Raw genomic sequence first — 27,460 nt, 5'->3', positions numbered from 1 at the left:
TTCCATTTTAAAAGTGCAGCTGAAGGTAAGCTGACCTAAAATGTTTTAGATTCTGTCACTGATGTGTTCAAGTTTCTTTTGTATCTACCATCAAGTATGATGATTTGTGTATGTTCCCAATATCTCCGCATGTCTTTATGAGAAATGACATCGATACTGTGATTGTGCATGTACAGTAAAACTCCATCAATCAGAACTGTATCTGTCACGGTGAAATCCTATGACTAACATAACATTGTAACGAAGTGTCTCATTTGTGTGTATGTACTTGTCCTGAAATTAAGCGACTAAAGCTTTTCCATATCCAATAGAAATCTCTGCATGAAACGGGGTTTGTGATGGGTTGCTGTGGAAGAGCTTAAGACTTACCGTTTCACCGGGTGTCATCACTGAGTTTCAGTGAGCCATCATATAAAGTAAATCTTCATCCCCATTTTGCCTTTTACGCCCGTTCGAAGCTGTTTCCGCCGGTACTCGAGGCTGAGGATTGTCTGGGCATATTTATAGATACATGCCAGGTTATTGCATTGTGACTTATTTCTGAAAACACTATTATTTATTTTAAGCATCTGGAGTTCAAGACTGACATCTTTACAATGATGTTTTGATAATGACGTTCATTTTATATTTGCAAAGATAATTTGCATTTGTATTGTAGTATCCTTGAAGTCTACTTCTTTTAGTTCATAATTCACATTTCAGTTATATATATATATATATATATATATATATATATATATATATATATATATGTATATATATATATATATATATGTATATGTATGTATATATATATATATATATATATATATATATATATATATATATATATATATATATATATATATATATATATTCACAAATGTACATCGCACTGACTTCAGTATATTCATGTATTCATGTTTTTGTCACGAATTCCATGTCCTAGTGATATTGTGAAATACTGACAGCGACTATTCATTTACGCCCCAGTCAGCAATCATTAGTGAATAGTTTATTGTAACTGATGGGGAGACTGGGCAGGCAAGGGTGGAGCGTGGCTCCTAACACAATCCAAAGTTTTAATATACTTATAGGAAAAAATGGAATGGAAATGACAACCGCCATGACTTGAATGCAAAACAGCTAAATAACATCAATCATATGACATAAAGAATGGGTACGGTGGGGTAGCCCAGTGGTTAAAGCGTTCGCTCGTCACGTCGAAGACCCGGGTTCAATTCCCCAGTCAAAGTGCGTGGCTTTGATAACATGCTGCTGCAGCTTTCGACGGACTGATGATTCCTGTTACAAGACAACATTTACCCACCAGTCTCTGAAGTTAGTCGGCGGCGCGTTGGTGCGGGATAGCAGGCTCTCTGCATGGCTGTTCCGCGAATACGTTTGGGTACCTTTAACTGGGAATAAGTTCTTGCATGTGACTATAATAATGTTCTAATCACTCTCCAGACCTCCGCGTCATACCTTTTGACGTTAAAACATGACACTTGTTGTTCCCCTTCCTGATATTGATGGGATATAAGGACTGATCGGCTTGAATTCAATATTTTGTGTCTGAGTTGGGTAACAATGTTAAAACTGCGGCATAGTATTCCAGTGGGCAAACACTATAAAACCAGCATTGGTCCATAGAACAAGCAGCCGCACGCACGCACGCACGCACGCACGCACGCACATTCATTCGCAATTTCTGGTTTTACCCTGAAGTATATTAACTGAAGACGTATCGGGTCAAATTGTTGATATTAATCATACACAGATGGGACATTGATATAAATAAAAGCGGCAAAACCTTTTTCATTTATCTCTAGAAATAGTCATTTCTCTGTAATTATCATAGAGGAACAAATCATTGGCATGATGAGATACATGAAAATAGTTCGATCTCTGAATGAATGAATGAATGAATGAATGAATGAATGGATGGATGAACGAATGAATGAATGAATGAATGAATGAATGTTTGTCGGTGCTTGGTTGGTTGGTAGGTTTTAATTAATAAGTTCCTGAAACACGATAAACGATTTGGTTTATTTAGCACGTGTTTCGCTATCATTTGAGTCGTGCATTGATGATGGAAGCAGGCACACCTCAGTGGTTCACACACCCTTTAAAGCAAGTCAGTGCCCATTTCTGGTGTCCCCCGCCGTGATATTGCTGGAATATTGCTAACAGCGGCGTAAAACCATAACACTCACTCACTAAAGCAAGTCAGTATTCCCGTAGCTGTTACACACCAACGAGGTCGAGCAGGAGAGGTTGTCTAATTCAATGCACTCACGTGAGACGTGTCATACCGGGCACCAGTGGAGGAAGGGTTGCATGGGTGCACATCCCTACTTTGTACTTAACATTCATACAAATCAGGTTTGGTGATCGGGTACACTTAATGTATTACAACTTCATAACTGATCATTGGGTGATATGTGTAACACAGCTAACACGACTATCAAACCAATCGTTTCGCGGTCGATTTGAATTCCTCTAACACTTGTCTGTGTTCTTGTTATCCCCAAATGATCCCTCCTTTTACTTTAGCCGCGCTAGAGTGTGTGCAGTGCTTGATTGTCCATTGTCGATAAAGGGTGGACACGTGGAGATACAGGTCAAGTTTTATTGGCCAGTAAATTAGCAGTCATTCGGTCCCACGACTTCCGATGTCATGTATAAGGGGTGGGGGGGGGGGGGGGGGGGGGTAGTGGTGGTGGTGGTGGTGGTGGTTGTGGTGGATGGGGTTATATGGACTTTATTACTTAAACGGGCGAGTAAACATTTGTTTACGTTTTCGTAAACGTGTACCAGCTTACTGACACAAGAAACAAAAGCGGACAGGAAATATCCACACAAAAATATACTTTGAAGCCAAAATTTTTTTTCTAAATTATATCTTTTGACTCCAGTCAACAGACTTTTGCGTCCACTTAAAACTGGTAAATCAGTCTAAAAAGTCATCCCAAAAGCCTAATTTGAGTTAATATTTGTATTCATCGTATTAAGGATATTAGAGTTCAATCACGGTGTATACAGAAGGATAACCAGAAACCTAGCTCAGGTATCTTTGTTCTTGTGATGCGAATCGATTAATCAGGAGTCTGTATTCTCTTATTTGATCAGGCAAGGGTTTAAGCTATCGTGGTAGTACAGGAGCCTATGTTATAGTTTGGGTGTTTATCACTCTCAAATAGAGATGCTACCAGGTACTTGCTAGAAGGTGAATACATGTTACAAGTCAAAATAGATACTTGAGTCGGACATACGTCTAGCGACAAATTTGGAAATTTTGAAAGCTTTACCGCTGCCTTGCATGTTTAAATCTTCATCAATCAAGAGTTGTATGACGCCCTTTGAAACCTTTGAAAACGCAAACAATGTGAAATGTAGGAGCTACAGGAATATTGGTCGACATAAAGTGACAGTTGACCATTGAAAAGTTGAAGTCATCCCTCTTGTCCATTATCTCTAGTTCAGGTGGGTAAATCAGTGGAAGGGAATTGGCTATTTGATGGTTATTGAACGATATCAGATCATACATAATCCTGAAGCTTAAGTTAAACTTCTTGGCCAAATTACCTTCTTTTGACTTTGCCAATCAGAGCAGAATTTCGTATTTATATGCATAAAGAAATAGATAAGCAAGAAGAGGAGCGCAATAGGTGGCCATGGTTATGCATACTTCATGCCTAAATGTCTTACCACCAAATGAAGTTATCAATGAGGAAGTCTAGCATTTCACATATTCTTTTCTCGGTAAACTTAAGATGGCATTCGCTTTCATATTTTATAAATTGTCCCGAACCGCTGAATATTGACAGGTAACTATGTCTGTAGTCAACATGTTTTGTAACAAAAGCCCCATGGATCAAAGAATGAAGTTTTTCCTAAAGTGTGTCATATGAAATAGTGGTGAACAGAGTTGAAAAATATACTATTTTAACAGAAGTGAAGCTGCTCTTTTCTGTCATTGTAAAACGTTAAGCAAATCCTTTTTATTTTTGCGAATCTAGATGCTATTAATTCAACATGTCTCAAATACATTCTGTGAATATAAAGAAGTAATCAGGTCTGGACCAGGCAAACCAGTGATTGAAGAGAGGCGCTCATGTAATGAGAAAATCATTCTTTGATAAGGCAGAGTATATCAATACTTGCATCAGTGCACATATGACAGTTTCTTGCTCGCGATGTTCGTGCCACATTTAGACCGATCTAAGCGTTAAAGTGACTATCGTAACGTTACACGTATATTAATCGATGGCAATACTTTAATGTCACGATAATGTCTACCACATCACCGAGCATGACATGTTATATACAAGTAACTATCGGTTCGTGAATTAGAATGGCCGGTGTGCCAACTATTTTCTCAAACTTAAAATAGATTCATACTTCCAGACACATTATAGAACATCTAAAACATTATATTGTGGTAAATATGTGATATGTGAGCTAGAACGCTTTGTAATCTGTATTTATACTTTAAATTGCTCTAACATGGGGAACGTGGATTAAAATCTCTGCTGTTAAGAACGTGAACCAAGCCCCTTCTCGAGTTTATCTTAAAGGAGTAATGTATCAATTGCATGCACGTTTGGAAAAAAATGATGAGTGAGTATAGATTTACGCCGCTTTTAGCAATATTCCAGCAATATCACGGTGGGGGACATCATAAATGGGATTCACGCATTGTACCCATGTCGGGAATCGAACCCGGGTCTTCGGCGTGACGAGCGAACGCTTTAACCACTAGGCTACCCAACCGCTTCTCAACATGATGATGGGGATTAGAGAACTTATAGCACTTTGAACAAGGCCACACATGCTTGTTCTCCTGTGTTTAATCACATCAAAGGTGTATCTAATTACTCTATTAAAGATGTTGCGTCAAATGAAGTAAATTAGGAGGGCGTAAGACATGAAGAGGAGGACGTATTGTTGGACTCCTTAAGACAGGGATAGGTGGGCTTTTTGTTGGACTCCTTAAAACATGAATTGGAGGGCGTATTACTGGGCTCCTTAAGACATGAATAGGAGGGCGTATTGTTGGACTCCTTAAAACATGAATTGGAGGGCGTATTACTGGGCTCCTTAAGACATGAATAGGAGGGCGTATTGTTGGACTCCTTAAAACATAAATAGGAGGGCGTATTACTGGGCTCCTTAAGACATGAATAAGAGGGCGTATTGTTGGAGTCCTTAAAACATGAATAGGAGGGCGTATTACTGGGCGCCTTAAGACATGAATAGGAGGGCGTATTGTTGGACTCCTTAAGACATGAATAGGAGGGCGTATTACTGGGCTCCTTAAGACATGCATAGGAGGCGTATTGTTGGACTCCTTAAAACATGAATAGGAGGGCGTATTACTGGGCTCCTTATGACATGCATAGGAGGCGTATTGTTGGACTCATTAAAACATGAATAGGAGGGCGTATTACTGGGCTCCTTAAAACATGAATAGGGGGGCGTATTACTGGGCTCCTTAAAACATGAATAAGAGGGCGTATTGTTGGACTCCTTAAAACATGAATAGGAGGGCATATTACTGGGCGCCTTAAGACATGACTAGGAGGGCGTATTACTGGGCGCCTTAAGACATTAATAGGAGGGCGTATTACTGGGCTCCTTAAGACATGCATAGGAGGCGTATTGTTGGACTCCTCAAAACATGAATAGGAGGGCGTATTACTGGGCTCCTTATGACATGCATAGGAGGCGTATTGTTGGACTCATTAAAACATGAATAGGAGGGCGTATTACTGGGCTCCTTAAAACATGAATAAGAGGGCGTATTGTTGGACTCATTAAGACAGTGTACGAGGGTATATTAGTGTATTGCAAATGGTGTTAAACTGGAAGTACACGAACACTGAATATGCGTACGCAAGATGTTCTACTTTGCTGATGCTAGCATTCATTGGCATAAACATATTCAGCCACACCTGTTACACATACATCAATTCAAATGTATACATATGAGGCAGCAGGCTCGCCACCATTCCAGCTCTTCTCGCTGAGTGTTGCGTGCGAAACACTGGAACCTATCAACATCAAAGGTATTCTCTTGTTTCGGTTGATTTATCAATGAACATCATATTTAGATATGGTTTGCTTTATTTGAATCCTTTGATCACAGGGAAGAAGATTATCACAATTATATTTTCGAGTGCAGTTCCATACTTTGATACCAAGTACTTGTATCGTATAGGTGGTAGATCGCAGACGTTACCATTGGGGGAAATACACGGTTATGGGACACACAAAAAAATACATTATCTGGTCAAGGTTTGAACCCATATCCTTCGGTTCCTGTCACAATACATTCACGTAACTCCTCACACCGGACCAAGCTTATATGTCTTGGCCGTCCCCCTTCTTAAACTTCAATCTAATCTGTAACTTGATGAATGTTTGGTTCTTTCAGTGGACTGTTTGGACTGTTCATATAGGATCCACAATGGCTGGGACACCGACTATTTTCCATGGCTCATTTGTACACTCAACGAAAGAAGAGGATATGGTTACTCACAACGACATGGTTATTGGAGTTGAGAAGGGCAAGGTAGGTTCATTTAAAACCGAAACGAATGTGTTATGTCTAATCTTGGAATAAACAATCTTAAAGTTTATCCTGTACAATCACGGAAAAAGGGAACATTTCAATATTGAACAAGAAAAATCTTGAGTTTTTTTTCGCCTCTATATATGCCTCGTAAGTGACTGCTAGTCTACCCTTAATATAACGACAATCAATGCCAACACTGGCAATCCCGGACCACCACGAGCGTTAGCAGGAGCGTTCAGAAATACTGCAACTCGTTAGGTGGCACCTGACACGCTAATCAGACACACATTCACAAGCCAACCACGTCCATGTTGGCAGTCCCACAACAATGTCCATGTCAAAACGCAGAGAGCAAGCATGCAACTCATTAACGGGCATAAGATACGATAGACAAGGAGCTGAAAAGAACCTATCCATGCCAAGCTAAGAAAAAGGATTTTCCATGATTGTACAGAAAATAATATGATTTTGTTTTCCCCAAGATTGTACGTAAGAAATGCACAGTGAAAGTATACCGTGACTTAGTAGTCAGTTCTAACACACCCATGACAGTTTAAAAGTTCAAATAATGTTTAGAACCCTGCGTTCTGATTTGTCCGCCTGTGGTATCGAAGAAGGAGTTTTTTCATGAATGAAGGCCACATGGCCCAGAGTTCATTTACATGAATAATATATGCTATGCACATAGGTTTTTAACAACAGAATCATTTCTGGTAGATAGAAGACTGATAAATTTTGGAACAGATGGGTGCACATGGTAACATTTTGGAATTAAATTTTCTCTACTATTTCTATAAAAAGGACAAATTAACATTTTTTTTATTTCAAACTGAACGATGACTCTGTCGTTGTACGAGTTTTCTGTACATTCAGATTATGGCTTAGACAACGGAATTAACATAACACTCTGGGGAAATCTCTTTCTCATGCTAAAGTATATAGATATGTTTTTGGTTCGAGTAAGGATTTATAAGATGAATAAATATCAATGAAAGAAGAATTGGTGATTTTGTAATGCCAGTTTCTTTACATCGTTGTTTGAGTATAACCATGAAGCATTTCATAACGCCGCAATGCTGAGACAACCACACATATGAAAACGCAGTTTAAAACAATAATTGTCTTATTTAAGAAACCGAGTTAGTTTGACCATTTTCGTCAAATGCTTTAAACATATGGTAACAGGCATACATATATCGTGTTTCGTGTAATCTAAGTAGACACCAGTAATTCATACAGCGACTGTAAAAGTGTAAACACAATGATGTTCTTCCCATCTCTCCTAGAATTGCGGGGGCATGGGTGGCCCAGTCGTCTCTGGCGCCGCGATTCGCTGTGCAGAGTTGCGGCCCTTGGGCACGCCAGAAACCTATGATTTTGGGTTCGAATCCCGGTTCGCCCCGATTATGTTTCTAGGTTTGTCAGCATCATACCCGTGCTCGTGGGTTTCACCAAAGTGGTAAACGTCTGAGACCTGCATCACTTCGGGCTTTCCTCCCACATTAAGCTGACACGCCGTGATATAACTGGAATACTGTTAAAAGCGGCGTTAAAGCAAACTCACCACCCCGACTGTCTCGCGTGAAATTGATTTAAACATATTTTAATCACAAGGAAAAGGAATGGGCACAAGTTTTCACGACTTAGGTAAGCCCTCTCTCAAAAGAATACAATCGCGCCGAATGCCTGAAAGGATATCACCTGTCCATAACGGAGAAGTTGCATCTGACTATTTAAGATATAAACGACGAGAAGGAGTTGTTTATCGTACTGTAAAACACTGCAGGGAGAATACTCACGAGGGACGCAGTCACGAGTAGTTTATTCTCCCTGCAATGTTTATTTCTCATGTGAGATATCAACAGTATGAACAGCCTCTTTGAGGACGTTGATTAAATGTACAACCTTTAAAATTATTTACCCAAACTGCAATAATGAAGACTTTCCGACTTTCTTTATTGTTCTTTGCTAGTATTTTACTCATCTGAGTCTCTAATGTTTTGTTTTAAGTACATGTATATCATCTATCAGTTCATTTGACTCGTGAGGCGCTCGGTCAATCACAAGAGTCAACAGAGCCGTTCTGATGCAGTCAGAGAGCCATGTGGGGTTACTTCAGTATGAAGATTAGAAAACGTGTGTCTCTAAATAAATATACATTTTCGCTGGAGACTCGATACCACAGGCGGACAAATCAGAATGCAGTGTTTTAAACATTTTTTAACTTTTAAACTGTCATGTGTGTGTTAGTACTGACTATCAAGTCACGGTATACTTTCACTGTGCATTTGTTACGTACAATCTTATTACTTTCTGTACAATCATGGAAAATTTGTGAAAGATAATTTTGATGAAATCATGTTATTACTATCTGAAGATGTTGCTCTCTTATTGATGATTGTGTAATTGGACTGCAGAGAAAACTAAATGCTTTAGAACCTTATTGTGACAAATGGGGCCTTGAAGATAATTTAGATGAGACAAACGTCGTAGTTTTTAGAAAGGGTGGTTATTTGAGGAAAACTGAGAAATGGTTTTACAAAGGTTCGCAAATTGAAGTTTTATCATATTTCAAATACCTTGGTCTTCTATATACACGAGCCATTCAAGCAAGGAAAGCGACCTTTCAGTATGATAAAGAATTTCCCATCTCTCCCATTTTCTACTGCTGCTAAAATATTTGATTCAAAGATTGCACCTGTTTTGTATTATGGCTCAGAAATTTTGGGATGTGCCTATAGAAAAAAGCATTGACAAGGTTCAAAGTAATTTCTTTAAAAGTCTTCTTTCCGTTGGCAAAATAACATCAGGAAATACAATTCTAGGAGAGTGAGTGAGTTGGGTTTACCGCCGCTTGTAACATTATTCTAAATATATCACGGCGTGTCAGCTTAATGTGGGAGGAAAGCCCGAAGTGATGCAGGTCTCAGACGTTTTTACCACTTTGGTGAAACCCAAGAACACGGGTATGATAGTAACAAACCTAGAAACATAATCGGGGCGAACCGGGATTCGAACCCACAATCATAGGTTTCTGGCGTGCCCAAGGGCCGCAACTCTGCAAAGCGAATTCCGGCGCCTTAGACGACTGGGGCACCCGTGCCCCCTGCGAGACAGTGAGTTCAGAGAAGTACAAGTACTTGTCAGGCAATACAATCCGTCTCCTGTGGTTGCTTTTTTGCGTTCTCAAAATGTAAGTTAGGGATAGGTTGGCTTTGTGGCTAACAAGCGCTGGTCCTGTGATTGTCAGCAACGTACCCGTCCTCAAGGGACCTACATTACTCTGGTGATTCGTCCTAAATTAATCTGTCACACCTTGTGAAAACAGAAATACTGTGTAATCCCGTTTTATTTATCCTTTCATTGTCATTTTTCATTGTAGGCTTTGATAAACTAATTGCAGCAACATCTTGCTGTATGATATATCGTTTTTTACAACAGCTGGAGATACCTATAGAGATGAACACACTCGCAAGTGTGTCATATTGTTTTACGAACCGAGTATCAGAAAAGCAATATTTCCCTAGGGCCGGGAATAATATTGTTTTGTCTCACAGGAGCCCGCTGAGCAGTGAAACGAATCGCGCCTTCAAGCAGTATGCATGTGGAACAGTGCCCTCAAAATAGATGCCTTTCGGCAGTATTTGAAAAATAATTGACACAAACGTCACTTGAAAATGCATTTTATAATAACTCAAATATATAAACATCATTTGATGTAGAACATTCCCGTCACACGGGATTTTGAACATTCGAAATCACGAGGCCAAGGTTACTGCAGAAGTTCGGTCGGACGTCAGTTTTTTTTATGTCAGGTGAAGGCCAGCAGGAGCACTAGCTATAAGATATTGCATGAAAACTGAACTATTGGAACAAGAACATGGAACTGTGGCAATTCCTACATGTGGACTGATTATTCATCGCCAAACAGGAAAGTTTGCAGTGTGTCTACCTTTAATGACTGGCTTCCTGTCAAATGAAACAGAAGGATTCGTTAAATTCCCATCATAGATTTTGAAGACCCAACCGAATATAGAGCCGCCAAATATTGTGTGAACAAAATCATACGACATGGCTGTACTAGTGTTGGTGAGAGATGTAAGAAGTGCGCTACTTTGGGATGTAGCTTCGGGGACAAGCTCTGCTGTCGACGTTGACCCTGACTGCACAGTGGATTGACGGTCGTGACACATTTGCCTTGACATATTCTCGGATGAAGAGACCAGACTGCCGAATGCCCTGTGTTGTGGATCTGAAATGCGAGAATAATTGTTCACACTCTGAACAATTTCACTGCCCGACAGCTGTATAATATGCGTGGGTGCAGTGTCGTTGTTTTGCAACGTTTGCATCAGGTGTTTTCGAGCTTCTGTGGATCGTCAGTCGTTTGTCGGTGATGTTGGCTATCTCTCATCTCTCATCATGGCAGGTCGTTTGGTCCATATCCAAGGCAATCTTACGGCTCAACGATTTATCAACGAAATTCTCCTACCACACGTCCTCCCAACTGCAGCCAACGGCAACGGTGTACTCCAACAGGATAACGCTCGACCGCATACAGCACGGATCACAAGAGCCTGTCTACACAACAACGACGTTGATGTTCTTCTCTGGTCCTCCAGATCCCCGGATTTGAACCCGGTAGAGCACCTGTGGGATGAACTGGATAGACGGCTACGCCGACGACACCATCAAACCCAGACGTTACAGCAGTTGGCTTTAGCGTTGCAGGCCGAGTGGGCTACCATTCCCCAGGATGTGATTAACATACTCGTCTCTTCCATGGGCAGAAGATGTCAGGCCGCTATCGATTCCATCGGGTGACATACGCGTTATTGGTTGTAGCTGACCTTCACCTTGGACCTTACCTGTGTACCGATAACTACATTCACCAAGTGGTCTTTCCACAACATTTTGCCACAATACCATTTTCGGTTCCTCATAACAATGTATTTTCCTACCTCACGAAAATCTGGCTTTGCGTTTCTTTTTTTCAAGAGTATATATTTGTCATCGCTATATCAACCTTTACGCCAAATGGAATCTGTTTCGTTGGATAATCAAAACTGGATCTATGTTTACATAAAGCTCGACCAGGTACAAATGATTCCAGTGGGGATATGAAATTTGAACGATATTACCTACGATGGGTTTATACAATGCGCATGATTACATGAACATATTATGCAAAATGTAAACATCGACTGGAACTTCATTCAGCATGCATTCCATAACATCCCTACGTAATTACAATATTATAAATGTCTGAAGTTATTTGATTTGCGGTCGTGACTTTGCACAGCTTGGCAAGCAAGCTGCTACTGCCGTGCTGATGAGTTAAGCTCGCGTCAGGATTATTCCTCGAACACGCTAGTTTGAAATAACATAGCAAGGCTCACGACTTTATAATAAGCAAATTAAAGAAAAGTCATGATTGTGGATGATTGTCGCCGACGTAAGTTCTCATCACATGACGGGTTTCAATCACTGCAGATCAGCCACCGGTGCATGCATACATGCCATGTGTGGTGTCATGCGGCCCCGCATAAAACGCTGTGGTCATGATCACAATCCAGGAGACATACAGACACGTTGGCCATGAGTGACCTTTATGGCAGCGTCATTCCGACAAGTTTCCATGTCTTCTGTCTGCCACACACCGAAGCTCATGTTGCGTGTTCTGATATTTGAAATTTTCAGACATAAAAAAACCATTCAGACATTTATAGTTTAATCTCTTCACATCTGCTTAATCTATTCGATCATATGAGTGTGAGTAGGTCAGTATTAATCTATTTTGATAGTGTATAATTTTGATTTTACATCTTCCTAGACCTAAAAAATAACATTTTCTATGAAAAGTGTATCTAATTGATCTTACATGTATGTATATATTCGGCCCAGTCATCTTAGGCGCCGCAATTCGCATGCATCTCTTTGTCGTGCCAGAATCCTATGGTCGTGGGTATGAATTACGATTTGCCCAGAATAACTCGAACTGTTGTGGAAGTATTTAAGCATAAGACACCAAGATGAAAGCTTTGCAAAATGTCAACTGTCCTGAAAACTCTGAAAGAGTTCATATGTGTGAGAGCTAGCATTGAGTTCTTTACAACACAACCACGTAATAATTATTGTTAGAATCAAGTCGGAGGGCTGAAATGGGTGACATAGTCAGTTTAAGAGGGTTTTGGAGGGTAACCTTGGCTTCACTATTGCGGTGCCTGAGACGACTGGGCCACGCGATCGCTAGAACATTAAAGAGACATTGCTGTTTGTTAGCAATTTGAACGCAATTAATAACATTTGTGTCTTCTAATACGTCAATGTCAGAAAAGGTCCATATTATATCTTGCTCTTTTATGCTTCTTACTGCTGGTAACATGAACAATGTGTCTGAACACCTCGTCTTGGTACAACAGGCGTGTCATGTGCAACGGAAGAGTCCATTTCCATTGAACAGGGGACAACGGTACTGTGACGTGGTGCAGGTTCATTCTTTGTCAATGCGCCATGTAAACTCTAAACATTCATTGAAGCTGATCACATCACTCTATTGATTGTAAACTACCATCTGTCTTCGCCGCTTCGATATTGAACATAGATTGGTTTGCCCCACGGGAATCAATAGACCTTGCAAACCATAATTACAATGTGGGAAAACCATGTCATTGTTTAAGCTTTGTTATGCAAATAAAGCTTCTTCAATTCATTTTTAGATAGCTTGACTCAAAGCCCACTGAGCCAATGTCGTTGCCTGTTTGTACGTTGTCCGTCGTTAACCATCTTCCCGAGGCAAGTGAGTTAACTGACTATAAAAGTCCAGTTTCCACCCTAGCCGAGCTAGGCAGGTATTATGGAGTTACATTTTGGCTGGACTAACGAGTCTATGCATAGTCCAATCAAAATCGCGCACCGAAATCGAAATCCGGTTCGTAAAGTGTCATGCAGATTTCGGTCGACTGCAGGATTTGCAAAGCATGTGCACCGCTTACTCGTTGTCAGCAGATATTTTCTAAATCTTTTCATGTTTTTAACAAGGTGCTCATAACTCTGCCATGTCTGTTTGACACAATGATGACATACTATCATCAGGATGAAACAGATTTTGTGAAATAATTGGAAACATTCTCAGCATAGAAAACATTCTTCTCCATAGAAGGTTTTCAGGACTCAGTGCGAAATAAATACAACTGTATTGTATCGTAACAATGCTCTACAATAGAAAATTCATTCGTACACACTTAGATTCGTACACAGTTTAGATATTTCACATTTGTTCATACTTTTGTCCTCAGTATTGACACTGGAAATATGTGAGTGAAACGGTGACAGCAACGTGTTTTAAGTGTCTCTCTCTGATCACATTTAAAACTGTTGAAACTACATGTCCACTATTGATGTATTCGTCGAAGTGGCAGGCTTGTGGAACAAGGTATGGGCGAAACATGCGTATGTTGATGTATCCTCTAATGTCTCTAATTCAGATAATTTTCATCGAACATGAAACACGCCTTCCCGATTTGTTGAGCGAATACAGCGTGCCTCGTGACGAAGTCAGACATCTGGAAAAATGGTCAGTAAAATCAAATACGTTCCTGTAAAATGAGAAATATCGGTGATCAAAGATTGTTTTATAATATGTACGGAGGGATGTAGCAACTTTATGCCTCTTTTGATGACGTCAGAGATGTTTCGTGGTAGACTGTCCCAGATAAATTTTACACATGACAAGTATTGGACAAACACATATATGGAGGACTTATATGTAGGTCTTATGACTTATATTAAACATAGTTGGAGCTTCAATGTTGAAAGAATTAACTGTAAGAAGAATTTTAACTGTAGTATTAAAACAACCCTTTCTTTGTGTGTGTGTGTGTGTGTGTGTGTGTGTGTGTGTGTGTGTGTGTGTGTGTTTGTGTGTGTGTGTCTGTGTGTGTGTAGGATATGTCTACCCTTAACATCATATACGATTATATTACAATGTATGTTCTTTTATTGGGGCATTATGCGATAATGATAGGATAATTTAGAATGTATGATGCCATGAGTTAAGTTAGCTGTTTTCTGTTTCGTATTGATTTGTTTGTTGTTTGCGACACAGTCAGAATTATTCCACCTATATCATGGCGGGTCTTTCGAGTCTTTCAATTGGAAGAGGATAACATGTAATCAACCAAGTCACCGAGATTGCCGACTCTTTTAGTCGAGTCTTGAGATAAGCAGCTAAAAAGGTTACTGGTAGCCAAATTCTATTTCTTAATCCGGATCTGATTTATAAATCACAGGCAGTTTCTGATGCCTGGGTTGGTGGACACTCACATCCATGCTCCTCAGTATGCGTTTGCTGGCTCCAACATGGATCTGCAGCTGTACGACTGGCTCAGCACCTACACATTCCCAACTGAAGCAAAGTTTAAGGATCTGAAATACGCCATGGATGTCTACAGTAAGGTGGTGGTAAGTCTCAACAATGGTACTGATATTTAACGTAAATTATTTCAATATTGACGTCGATGTTGCATCTTTTTGATTAACTTTCTTTATTCTGCATATTGTTTGTAACACCATTGCCACTGATTGTGTGTCAGTTCGTTAGACAATAACGTCGGTTCTGCGCATCGTTATTACTGTAGATTCCTGTGTCAGGGCCGTAGGTGTTAATGTTTATGATGTGTACTTTAACGTCAATGCGTTAGATTTTTATGTCGGTTCTGCACATCGTCATTGCTGTAGATTCCCGCGACAAAGCTGTAGGGATTTATGCTTATGATGTTAACTTTAACGTCATTTCTTTAGTGCCATAAGTGTTGTAGGTTTTACCGTCAATGACGGAGTTCCAAACGTCAATTCGACAACTGCCTGTCGATATTTACTCTCTAACTGGGAGTTTAAAACGTTAATGCTCAAACACGTCCCTATGAAACACACAACGAAGAAAGTTTAATATATTTTCATTCTTGACAATATCTCTCATTTTATGTTACGTTTATTATCATTATGTGTTATCATCATCATTATGTGTCAACGTGATGAATACCTGTTAATCTGTCGTCCCATAATACTTTGATTATTTCTATAATCTCTGCTCATTAACAGTCTGACTCAGAAAACCCTTCAATGGAAACCACAATATGCTGCGGAAAACCTGTAGTTGCATTGCTGACATCGATCAGCCTTCTCATTGTAGTTGTAGCGGCTTGGTAGCACTGTGGATAATGCAGTCGCTAGTCACACTAGTCGAACCATGTTCGATTCCCCAAAACGGTACTATGTGGGAAATCTGTTTGTGGCGTCCATCGGTACGTTTCGGCTAAAATGTTTTCTCAAAGCCGTATGATGCCTGTTCATACGTGTACTCACAGTCACTCACGCAGTCACTCGTTTCTCTTCACATCAATCTCTGTATCTTTCTGGTCCAAGGTCGATTATTTACAGACCGCCGTGATAAGCTGGACGACGAAGTCGTGCTGTTCATTAGGCTATGGTCTCGAAGCTAACATCTCAATAGTACGAGTTGTGAGAAGTTTAAGTATGCAATGAGAGTAATGTATAGGCATGCGTAGCTTCTGAGGTTAATGAAATGTCCAGTTGCCGATTTACTAAACACTACTTGGCTAGCCCACCGCTTTTAGTTAATAAAGTTTTTACACTTGTCACCTTTACACTTTGGTGGGTATTATTAAAGAAATAAATGACTGCGGTTTATTCTCCCTGCAGTGCTTTATTGTACGATATCCTACTCGTGTATTTCTTGTATGAGATATCAACCTCATGTGCAGCCTCTTTGATGTTAAAATGTACGAGCTTAAAAAATATGTACCTTTTTTAAACAATGAGGACTCACTGAGTACAATCCGACTTCGGCATTGTCGGACAAGTCCGTTTCATGAATAGGTGGTTTAAGTTTCGTATTTTCCGGATATTCTCACAATTTTTACGTCGATTATCTGTACCTTGTCTCCTAATACATATTGTCAAATCTCTCTTATTGTTTTGGATGAGATCTTTCCGCCATTGCGTTTATCTGTGTTGCCAAGCTTCATCTAAGGGAAACAACTCTCTGGACACATCCCTCTTAAACGTTACGTCGTCCAATGTACAACGTCATGAAGCTACGAGCGTATGTTCGAATCTCAGGGGACAGTCGTCATGATAGAACAATGTTTCATCGTGAATTAAACCACGCTTCGTTCTTCATGTGTCTTTGCGATTTATCGCGTAGCTATCTTATATAAGTTTATGAACACGTCGCTTCCATTTTGTTCATTTTGTTGTCATAGAATATAAGTACCCATAATTATATTGTTAATTCACAAAAAGTGTTAGGCCGTAGGCCTATAACACAGAACTATTTACAGAGAGAGGGAGAAAAAAGAATTACCACTAATTTACACGTAACCAGAATTTTATTGAGGACGAATATCATTTTGTGCTTATATGCAATGCTTATGGTGATTTAAGAGCTGAATATATTCCTCCTAAATATTTTACGACCCCTTCTAAAAAAAAATTTAAAGCTCTTATGTCATCCACTAACTTTAAAATCATACGAAATCTAGCAGTCTACGTTTACAAAGCTTTTCGACTTCGTTCATTGCATACAGTCTAAATATGTATTTGTATATATGCATGAGTATGTGTATGAATGTGTATGGATATGGATATATATGTAAAATAGTGGTAATTCTTTTTTCTCCCTCTCTCTGTAAATAGTTCTGTGTAATAGGCCTGCGGCCAAACACTTTTTGTGAATAAACAATATAAAAATACCCATAAGGCACCGTTTTTTATGTTCTGTACTATGATTTGTTCAACCTGTATGAGGGAGGTCTGTAAATAATCCAATCTGAACCAGACAATTCAATGATTGACATACTGAGCATCGATCTACGTAAGTGGGATACGATCCCATGCATCAACCAAGTCAGCGAGCCTTCCCCCTCGATCCCGCTAGTCTCCTCTTACAACAAGCATCGGTTGCTGAAGACAAATTCTAACCCGAATCTTCTCGGGGGTAACTTCCCATGTGAATATACGTGTTAAAATTCTTAAACCATCCTTTGAAGAAATATCATTGAAACATTCCAGGGAAGACATATTAATATAAATTCCGGTTTTTGAACAAATTAATGACCAGTTATCATTTTCAATTACAAAAAAGTGACGCTTTCTTATTCATTTTCACAGGATCGAACTCTGAAAAACGGAACAACGACTGCATGCTACTTTGCTACATTACACAGAGATGCGACAAACCTACTTTTTCAGATTATTGGTAAATGATGGTTCTTTCGTTGTCCTGAAATCGCAAAATGGTTTAATGCCACAACACGTCGACTGCAGAATACACCTTTGCTGTATTAAGCTATTAAAACATCAACTATAGTATCCGTCACTGTTTCGTGAACCTTTCACAGAATTGCTGACTGAGAAAAAAATATGAACCACGTAATGTTTGCATTTACGACAGCCTTGGGCTGATGATATTTGTAATGTCATACTTCAAGGCCAAATTATCAGGAATCTAGGGTGACACAAGTGATCTGCTTTGCGAGTCATGCTTCACACGACAGTTTGTTATCGCTGTACATACATACAACTTGCGTACATGTACACAGTAAAGACGTCAGACGGACGATATTTCCCCTATGTTTCGGCTTGTACCATACCTTCCCGTATTTGTGGACCTATGGATGAGACATCCAAATTTCAAGTATCAGTGACCAAATTTAGGTTCGGTACAATTCTATAATTCCTGTGTCCGGGTAAACACTTTACATGCTTTTGCAGGTGTTTGTGGCGGGTGCCACCGGTATGGCAGGATAGACTCATCTTTACGTTAACACCCGATTTAGAAATCTTTTAATTACTATTTAATATTTATTCATAAACTCATGCTTCTGATATATTCGGAGCTGTACAATGTACTCTACTGTCAGCGATTTCGTACTGGTATGGAAACGGTTCTCGCTTTTGTTCACAGAGAAAGCCGGTCAGAGAGCCTATGTTGGGAAGGTGAACATGGACTGCTGCTCGCCCACCTATTACATGGAAACAATGGAAGAGTCATTGGAAGACACAAAGAAGTAAAACCGTTACCAACCTTAATACAGTCAACTCCGTGTGTAACAAATACCCTAGTTCGTATTATGCGGAGTTCGTATCTAACTAAGAACTAGCTTTACATGATTCCTAATGAGGTTAGTTTTTTATATAGATTTGGTGGGATAAACATTTGGTTTGACGCAGACAACTATTCAATTTATCAGTCTTAATTAGTGTTTCATTAAGTATGTTTATTGTACTGGCAAGTCCAGTCTCTGTACCTTTTACAGATTTCTGCGTGTAAAGAACTATCACATTACATTAAACAAAATGTTGGGTTTAAGCAGGGTTATAAAGTAAGAACAATTTGTATAGGTTTTGCTTGAATCACACAATCGCCAGATGTCTTTGAGTTGCTTTATTCGGCATATCCCATTCTTTCGATAATTCGGTGGTAATTCGGTGGCGATAATTAGTTTCATGTGACCGTGCGGATTGTGTGTCAGTTTACCATAAAAACGTATTAAACATGCTGTCAATTGCTGGTTTATGTGATCCAGACATTTTGGCGAGCATGGCCAAATAATCTGTGTCAGATGCGACCTGATCACTATGATTGGGTGCCAACAGTATGGCAGGAAAATATGCTTACCCTTTTCGAGAACACCTGGTGTCGTTATTGATTTTGTTCATATAATTTTAACGGCTTTGTTTCCTTTCACGCCCAGTGAAATCCTTTTCGGCGGAAAATCGAGACTGGTTATTCTCTGGCATTTACATTTTATATGTACTATTCACCACGACCATATATCGTTTTCAGATTTGTCGAATCAACTGTTTCCAAAAAGGTAAAAGTGAAAGTTAATTACATTTTACTCAGCACTTACGACTTAAATTAGAACATACTTCAAATGTTTGAAAGGCATTTAGAAGTGATACGCATAAGGAGGAGAATTAATGGATGTCAGCTTCTTTATAATGAGGAACACAACGTTTGGTGCCCATGATAGAGTAAGCATATACTCCGAAACATTGTGTTCCTCATAATAAAGAAGTTGACATCCACAATTTCTAATCCTCAGAACACACTTCTTTACATTTTATTTCCTCGGATTAGGACAAGACAAAACATGCCGCCGGCTCCACTAGAATCCCATGATGTACATGGCATAGTGGTACAAAACAAAAGACCTGCAAATGCACGAGGTAGAACATAACACGATATATGAATACATGAGCAAGTTATTATATATGTGTTAATAGGTGTGGACATTACCGAAACGGATGAAAATAATATAAAATAATACTGGGAACGATCGATGACCTGCAAATAAAGGTGGTGGTGTTGGAGGAGGTGGGATAACGATTGCACTTAAAAAATACACGAGACTCGATCAGTGGCTGACTGCAGAAAGCACATGGAAAGGTTGCTCATGCGCACAACTTATGGTTACCTGGTTAATACCAAAATATGGACTGATAAACGGACAGTGGTTGAACTGAATACGCATATTTACATAGTTAAAAACTCCCAAATACGGACTGATAAACGGACGATGATTATGACAGGGCATTAAGTTAATTATGTTCTGTAATACAAATTGGGCGAAATAATAAACAGTGATGTGCAAGGTCGCTGTGTATTCCCATAGTTGTAACAAAAGTAGGACTATATGAAACGGAATGTGATCATACCTTTGTGATGCGATGTAAGGATATGAAACCCAGGTTAAAAATTCAAGTAGGTGATATAAGCACAGTGTGCTATATCCATGAAGGGACCTTGTCGGACCAGAGGATGCCATAAACTGTACTAAAATATTTTAAGTACAAAAATGTGGAACATTTAAATATTAAAGAAAACAATAAACCTGTCGATTCTGTTGGCGTAATTTCAAGAATGCATCGATTTTAACATGCTGAATAAGTATACACACTAATTCTACTGTGCACTACTCTTTGTCACTATTTTTCTAGAATCCCCTGGTAACTCCCATAATAACACCACGATTCACTGTGACATGTTCAGAAGAACTTATAATGTCCCTCGGTCGACTAAACCAACAGTATCAACTACCGGTTCAGGTAAGTCAACTGTTCCAAAGGCATAGGTTATCATTATCACACTCATTGTCGTTATTACTATCATTATATAGGTGGTGGGGTAGCTTAGTGGTTAAAGCATTCGCATTTAACGCCGAAGACCCGGATTCGGTTCCGAAAATGGGTACATTGTGTAAAGCACATTCTTTTCTTGTGTCGCCCACCGTGATATTGCTGAAATATTGCTTAGCGTGGCGTAACACTATAGTCACGCACTCAGTATGATTATTATAGTGATGATATGCGATAAATTATCCTTATTTTAATTATCATACATTATGGCGGATTTCACCACGATAACGAAGTTTTATTACCTGCATAAGCTGATGAAACTGACGTGCTGTGATTTAAGCCAAATACTGTGAAATATTGCAGTAAATATTGTGTCATTTCAAAAATAAAAACCTGCAGATAATGTACTTTACTGTCCCATACTGAGTGTCACATGAGATACTGCTTTTTGAAGATCATGTGATATCTCCCACAAGATACTGTTTATCACCTGTCAATCATACATTAAACTTATCACTGATCACTATCTGGGGTCGTTAGGCACACTGGCACCTTTCTAATCTCATATGAACATGACTGCCATGAACATCAATCCTTTCAAACCAGATGTCTGTGCATGGACCTGATACGGCTACTGTTACCAAGGAATCTGATGCTCCATGGTGATTGAGGGTTAGGGTTAGGGTTAGGGTTAGGGTTGGAGCTACTGAAGGAACGACTTTAAAGTTGAAATCCAAGATACAAACTTTTTCTACTTTTATCGAGGACTTCAGACATATTTTAGAATTGAATTGAATTGAATATTGTTTCCGCTTATGGAGGTGTAAGCATTAAAACCAGTGAACACTGGTGGTGAACAAAGTTTATACGATTGTGCCTGCATAAATTCAATAATGTGTTTAACTCAAATTGAAAATATATGTCCACAATTTTAACTTCAGAGACTGCGTATTGAATCTTTAACACACAAATATTTTTTTTGAAAACGACAACAATGTGACATTGTTCAGATTAGAGCACCGCCAAAAATTATCAGACAATGATGAAGCAGTATTCCGCCACGGCGCTTGGCACTTGTATGTTTTAAGTTTGAGAAACATAAGTGCAATATCAAATATTGGATACCTAATCAAATGCCATTGAATCATTTGCAATTTATTTTCAAGAGACACCTGGGTGAGATTTGAGGTGTTAGGAAGAGTTATATTCCTGTCAACAAAATGACTTAGTCACCAAGACGGCGGGGAATCAATAGGTTCGCAATTTTTTTTTGTGTGAGGTGTCTTGTGAAAAGACACTCTTTCCATGAATTATCATATCTTTTCAGACCCATGAACTAGAAACAAGAGCCGACGTCGGCACTGGGGGTTTAAACCATCTCCACATATGGGACAAAGCTGGCCTATTGAAACACAATGTAAGTAAGATAAGTCCGCAGTAAACTAACCTCCACGTCAGTAATGAGAACACCTACTATACACTATACTGGTTTACGTTCGCCTATCGATGGCGAATGCGTGCAGTCCCTGTGGGATGTAATAGTGACACGTGTCTATTTTTTGTCAAGTAACAAAATTAGACAGCGTATGACTCAAGGAAGTCACCCTTGCCTCACCCCAAACACGCAGACTGTTGTCTGCCATTGACGCAATGTGTGAAGTTGAGACCCAAAGGTCACTGAGTGAGTGCAGAAGAATTTACGCCACATTTAACAATATCCCAGAAATGGCCTTCACACGTTGTACTCATGTGGGGAATCGAATTCAGGTCTCTGAGCCAGGAGGCTACCCAACCGCCCCTGGCAAAGATATATATCCAGTCTATATATCCATATGTTAAACAAGTGTAACACTATGATAAACAATGAGCTGACTGGCTGACTGACTAACACAGATATAGATATATATATGTGTGTGTGTGTGTGTGTGTGTTTCTGTATATATATATATATGTGTATATTATATCTATCTGTGTCAGTCAGTCAGTCAGACAGCTCATTGTTTATCATGGTGTTACACTTGTTTAACATATGGATATATAGACTGTGTTGTTGAACGTAAGCAAAATGTTACATGTGTTTTCCTTGTGTTCATCATTTACAAACTAAATATTCACAATAATTTATCTTCATCAGACAGTTTTAGCCCACTGTGTCTACATCTCAGAAGAGGAGCTAGACCTACTCAAACTCCGTGGTTCCGGCATAGCCCACTGTCCCAACTCCAACATCACGTATGTAGCACTATACCAGGGTGAATGTCGTCTTACATCACGTATGTTGTACTATAACAGGGTGAATGTCGCCTCACACCGCGTACGTAGCTCTATATCAGAGTAAATGTCGCCTTACATCACGTACAAATGTATGTAGCACTATACAAGGGTGAATGTGGTCTTACATCACGTATGTTGTACTATACCAGGGTGAATGTCGTCTTACATCACGTATGTAGCTCATTATCAGGGTAAATGTCGCCTTACATCACGTATGTAGCACTATACCAGGGTGAATGTCGTCTTACATCACGTATGTTGTACTATACCAGGGTGAATGTCGTCTTACATCACGTATGTTGCACTATACCAGGGTGAATGTCGTCTTACATCACGTATGTTGTACTATACCAGGGTGAATGTCGTCTTACATCACATATGTTGTACTATACCAGGGTGAATGTCGTCTTACATCACGTATGTTGCACTATACCAGGGTGAATGTCGTCTTACATCACGTATGTAGCACTATACCAGGGTGAATGTCGTCTTACATCACGTATGTTGTACTATACCAGGGTGAATGTCGTCTTACATCACGTATGTAGTTCATTATCAGGGTAAATGTCGCCTTACATCACGTATGTAGCACTATACCAGGGTGAATGTCGCCTCACACCGCGTACATAGCTCTATATAAGGGTGAATGTCGTCTTACATCACGTATGTTGCACTATACAAGGGTGAATGTCGTCTTACATCACATATGTTGTACTATACCAGGGTGAATGTCGTCTTACATCACGTATGTAGCTCATTATCAGGGTAAATATCGCCTTACATCACGTATGTAGCACTATACCAGGGTGAATGTCGTCTTACATCACGTATGTTGTACTATACCAGGGTGAATGTCGTCTTACATCACGTATGTTGTACTATACCAGGGTGAATGTCGTCTTACATCACGTATGTTGTACTATACGAGGATAAATGTGGCCCCGAATCACGTATGTAGCACTAGACTAGGTTAGCTGTTGCCTCACAAGACGTGTGTAGTATACCAAGATGAAGTGTTACCCTCTCACCAGAATAGAAAACAGAAGTTGATGTTTATCATCACCTGAGAAGAAACCAATAGTAGGTATTTTGTTTTCAGGTGACATCAATTGTGTTGTAACTTTCATGTTTGACTGCAGTTCGTATAGTAAGAATCTTCCAATGTCGACGTTGTTGACGTTTAATATTTCCCTCATACATATATCGACATCTGCTAAGAACTGCAGTGATTCAGACAGGAGAAGGGGCTATCTCTTACTGGAGACAATACAACTCACTACAACAGAACACCCGTGAACACCCGGGAAAGAATAGGTCTCCAACAACAAATCCAGACTCCATTATGTACAGACCCCTGTCTTATAACAGGAATGTTGCGGCGTTAAACAACAAACAAACACAACAAGAGTGATGTTATGGGTGACAAGTCCATTCATTGTAACATTGATGAGAAAAAGGCACAATTCCTCTCACTGCAACAGTGATGGTATGGGTGACAAATCCATTCATTGTAACAGTGACGACACATGAGACAATTCCTCTCACTGCAACAGTGACGGTATGGCTGACAAATCCATTCATTGTAACAGTGACGATACAGGAGACAATTCCTCTCACTGCAACAGTGATGGTATGGCTGACAAATCCATTCATTGTAACAGTGACGATACAGGAGACAATTCCTCTCACTGCAACAGTGATGGATGGTATGGCTGACAAATCCATTCATTGTAACAGTGACGATACAGGAGACAATTCCTCTCACTGCAACAGTGATGGTGTGGTGACAAATCCATTCATTGTAACATTGATGAGAAAAGGGCACAATTCCTCTCACTGCAACAGTGATGGTATGGGTGACAAATCCATTCATTGTAACAGTGACGATAAAGGAGACAATACAACTCACTGCAACAGTGATGGTGTGGTGACAAATCCATTCATTGTAACATTGATGAGAAAAGGGCACAATTCCTCTCACTGCAACAGTGATGGTATGGGTGACAAATCCATTCATTGTAACAGTGACGATACAGGAGACAATTCCTCTCACTGCAACAGTGATGGTATGGCAGACAAATCCATTCATTGCAACAGTGATGATGCTCTAAGGCGTCGTAGTTGGCCGTTTCGTCCCTTGGTCTTGGCAGGATCCAATGAATCAATCCAAGAGTATCCCTGATATGGTCTGTAGGCACCATTCACCCGTTCGCTGTAAACGTCTAACAAGCATTTCTTTTGGCGTACCTCCAATATTAAGCTGACTAGCTGTAATACAACTGAAATACTGTCCAAATCGGCGATAACCCCAACTCTCCCCCACACACGTTTTACTAAAATGATGTTCTTCAGGTTGAGAAGCGGCTTCCTTGATGTAAGGCACGTGCTGGAAAAAGGATGTAAGATTGGACTTGGAACAGGTATTTTCAAAGAATCGATTACAAATAACCCAAATTGTATCTCACAATGAATAACAAGGTGATATAAAGACAGCGATAACAGAGTGTGAAGGGAATTTGTTGTAGACATATAACGTTAATAACCATGAACAATTAACTTCATTAACATCTGCCTGATCGACTTGATACTTGCTATTTTTGGTCCAATTTGTGGATAACTGTCATGGAAGCGTATGGCATCATCCATCCTACGTAACATATATTCTTTTACTCACCACTATCAGGCAAGTCCCTTTCTCTTGAATTAGATGAGAACATTGTTTTATGAAAGATAAATTAATACATTTCGATTTTCGATTTCATTCCAGACGTTTCTGGTGGATACAGTAGCTCAATGTTAGATGCACTTCGCTCTGCCTCCCAAGTCTCGAAAACTATCGCTATTCAACGTGAAGAAAGGGGAGAAAACTACGAAATACTAACATACAAGGAACTATTTCGCCTGGCAACATTAGGCGGAAGTGAAGGTTCAAGAACATTTTGTATTTTTCTCTTTTATAAATATATTGTGATATTTGTAAATCATTTCTGTACGCGCTGTTTGAAGATTAATTTATTATCTTTTTTTAATTTTGATACCTGTCAAACTTCAAAACTTAAATGCCCTGAACGCAAGGAAATTCTGGTGCTTCGGGGAATTGAACTTAAGCTTATTAACAACTCAGACATATACTCTCACAATTGCCATCTTGTGCTCTGACAGTTAAGCGCACCTTGGGGCAACATTGAGTAGAGTTAATATATTGTATTAATGATCATATTACATCGTTCCTTTTAGTTTCGAAGTGTCTCTCAGTATGCGTTGTCCTCTTATATATGTATATCTCTCATGTTAAAGCGTCTGGTAAGTAATAAGCATATGTCGGCTCTGTGTTCCAGTGATGGGACTGGACGAGACAATAGGGAACTTTCAAGTTGGAAAGGACTTTGACGCCATCGTTGTCGACCCTCTTGTGGAGAATTCACCATTTGATGTCTTCTCTACCGATACCTTCTCCGACATCATACAGAAGTTCCTCTTCTTAGGTAAGTCACCATAACGGAAGAAATCATTTGTGTTCGGTCTGAACGTAAAGGAATTAAGTAATTGATATCACCACACAATGAACTCGAGTATCGCAGGGTACTGGTTGATGCAAGATATCTCTAGTTGTCACACAAATATATGTTCAGCGGGAAGTAAGTATGTAGTTTGGCACGTTTGGACTTCTGACGTGATCAAATACCTTATTATGGGTAAAATAAGCGAAAACGTCTCATTTATCGAACTTCAAATGAAAATCTATGAGCCAAGACCATGAACCATTATGAATTATTACTATATCTTTGTTGTGTTTTTATCTCCATTTCCTTTGAAAATCAGATTTATTCAAACGCTCATGTCCAAATATCAGAAGAAATGATACCCGAATCTCTAAAATCCGCCTTTTGGCCCATTTTTGCTTCCCTGTGCATTTAGTGTTGTTATATCTCCCAGAAGTGCATGTGTTGAAATGAACACTGCGGGCCAAAGGGGAAATGTTCCTTCCTTGTCTTCTGTTATACCTTCCAATTTTGAACGTTCGTGTACATGGAGTTACAGCTCGACGATAACACAACCTACAAACATATTTCATATCATCACACAATTACTTGAGGAAACAAAATATCTCTAATTGACACACAAATAGGTTTCGCCGAAAAGTAGTATGTAGCTCTTTTCCATACTAACAATATCTATGTGCGTCCATAATAGTTTTGCAATTGAAATGAATACAATCTGGAGTGATTTATTTAACAGTTTACCTCACATCAGCATGGTTCAAGCTTTGTGACGAATATTGTAATTTCGAATGTGGGTAGACTGGAAGTAACTCCTTGATGTGTGCAATACCCTATGACCGAAACCAACATGACATATTATTGATATGTGTTTTACAGATGAGTGCATGTTTTAATAGGTGATGACCGTAATATGATTGACGTCTTTGTGGCCGGAACTCGGACATCTGGACGATGA

The 27,460-nt window shown here is 39.5% G+C and overlaps 1 protein-coding gene across 1 annotated transcript; it reads left to right on the top strand.

The window, feature by feature from the left end:
• Nucleotides 1–27,460, top strand: LOC139448169 (guanine deaminase-like). The gene is made up of 14 exons (XM_071229689.1): nt 1–25; nt 6,422–6,559; nt 14,050–14,138; nt 14,854–15,025; nt 17,756–17,843; nt 18,552–18,654; nt 19,434–19,461; nt 20,591–20,698; nt 22,056–22,145; nt 22,863–22,960; nt 25,355–25,422; nt 25,770–25,928; nt 26,341–26,487; nt 27,402–27,460. Exons 2-14 carry the CDS (start codon nt 6,455–6,457, stop codon nt 27,458–27,460), a joined length of 1,314 nt encoding a protein of 437 aa, XP_071085790.1. The 5' UTR covers nt 1–25; nt 6,422–6,454.

Source organism: Haliotis cracherodii, unplaced genomic scaffold (assembly GCF_022045235.1).
Source record: "Haliotis cracherodii isolate W230 unplaced genomic scaffold, xgHalCrac1.p SCAF_7, whole genome shotgun sequence".
Classification (NCBI taxonomy): Eukaryota; Metazoa; Mollusca; class Gastropoda; order Lepetellida; family Haliotidae; genus Haliotis; species Haliotis cracherodii.
This window is presented reverse-complemented; position numbering and strand designations above follow the sequence as displayed.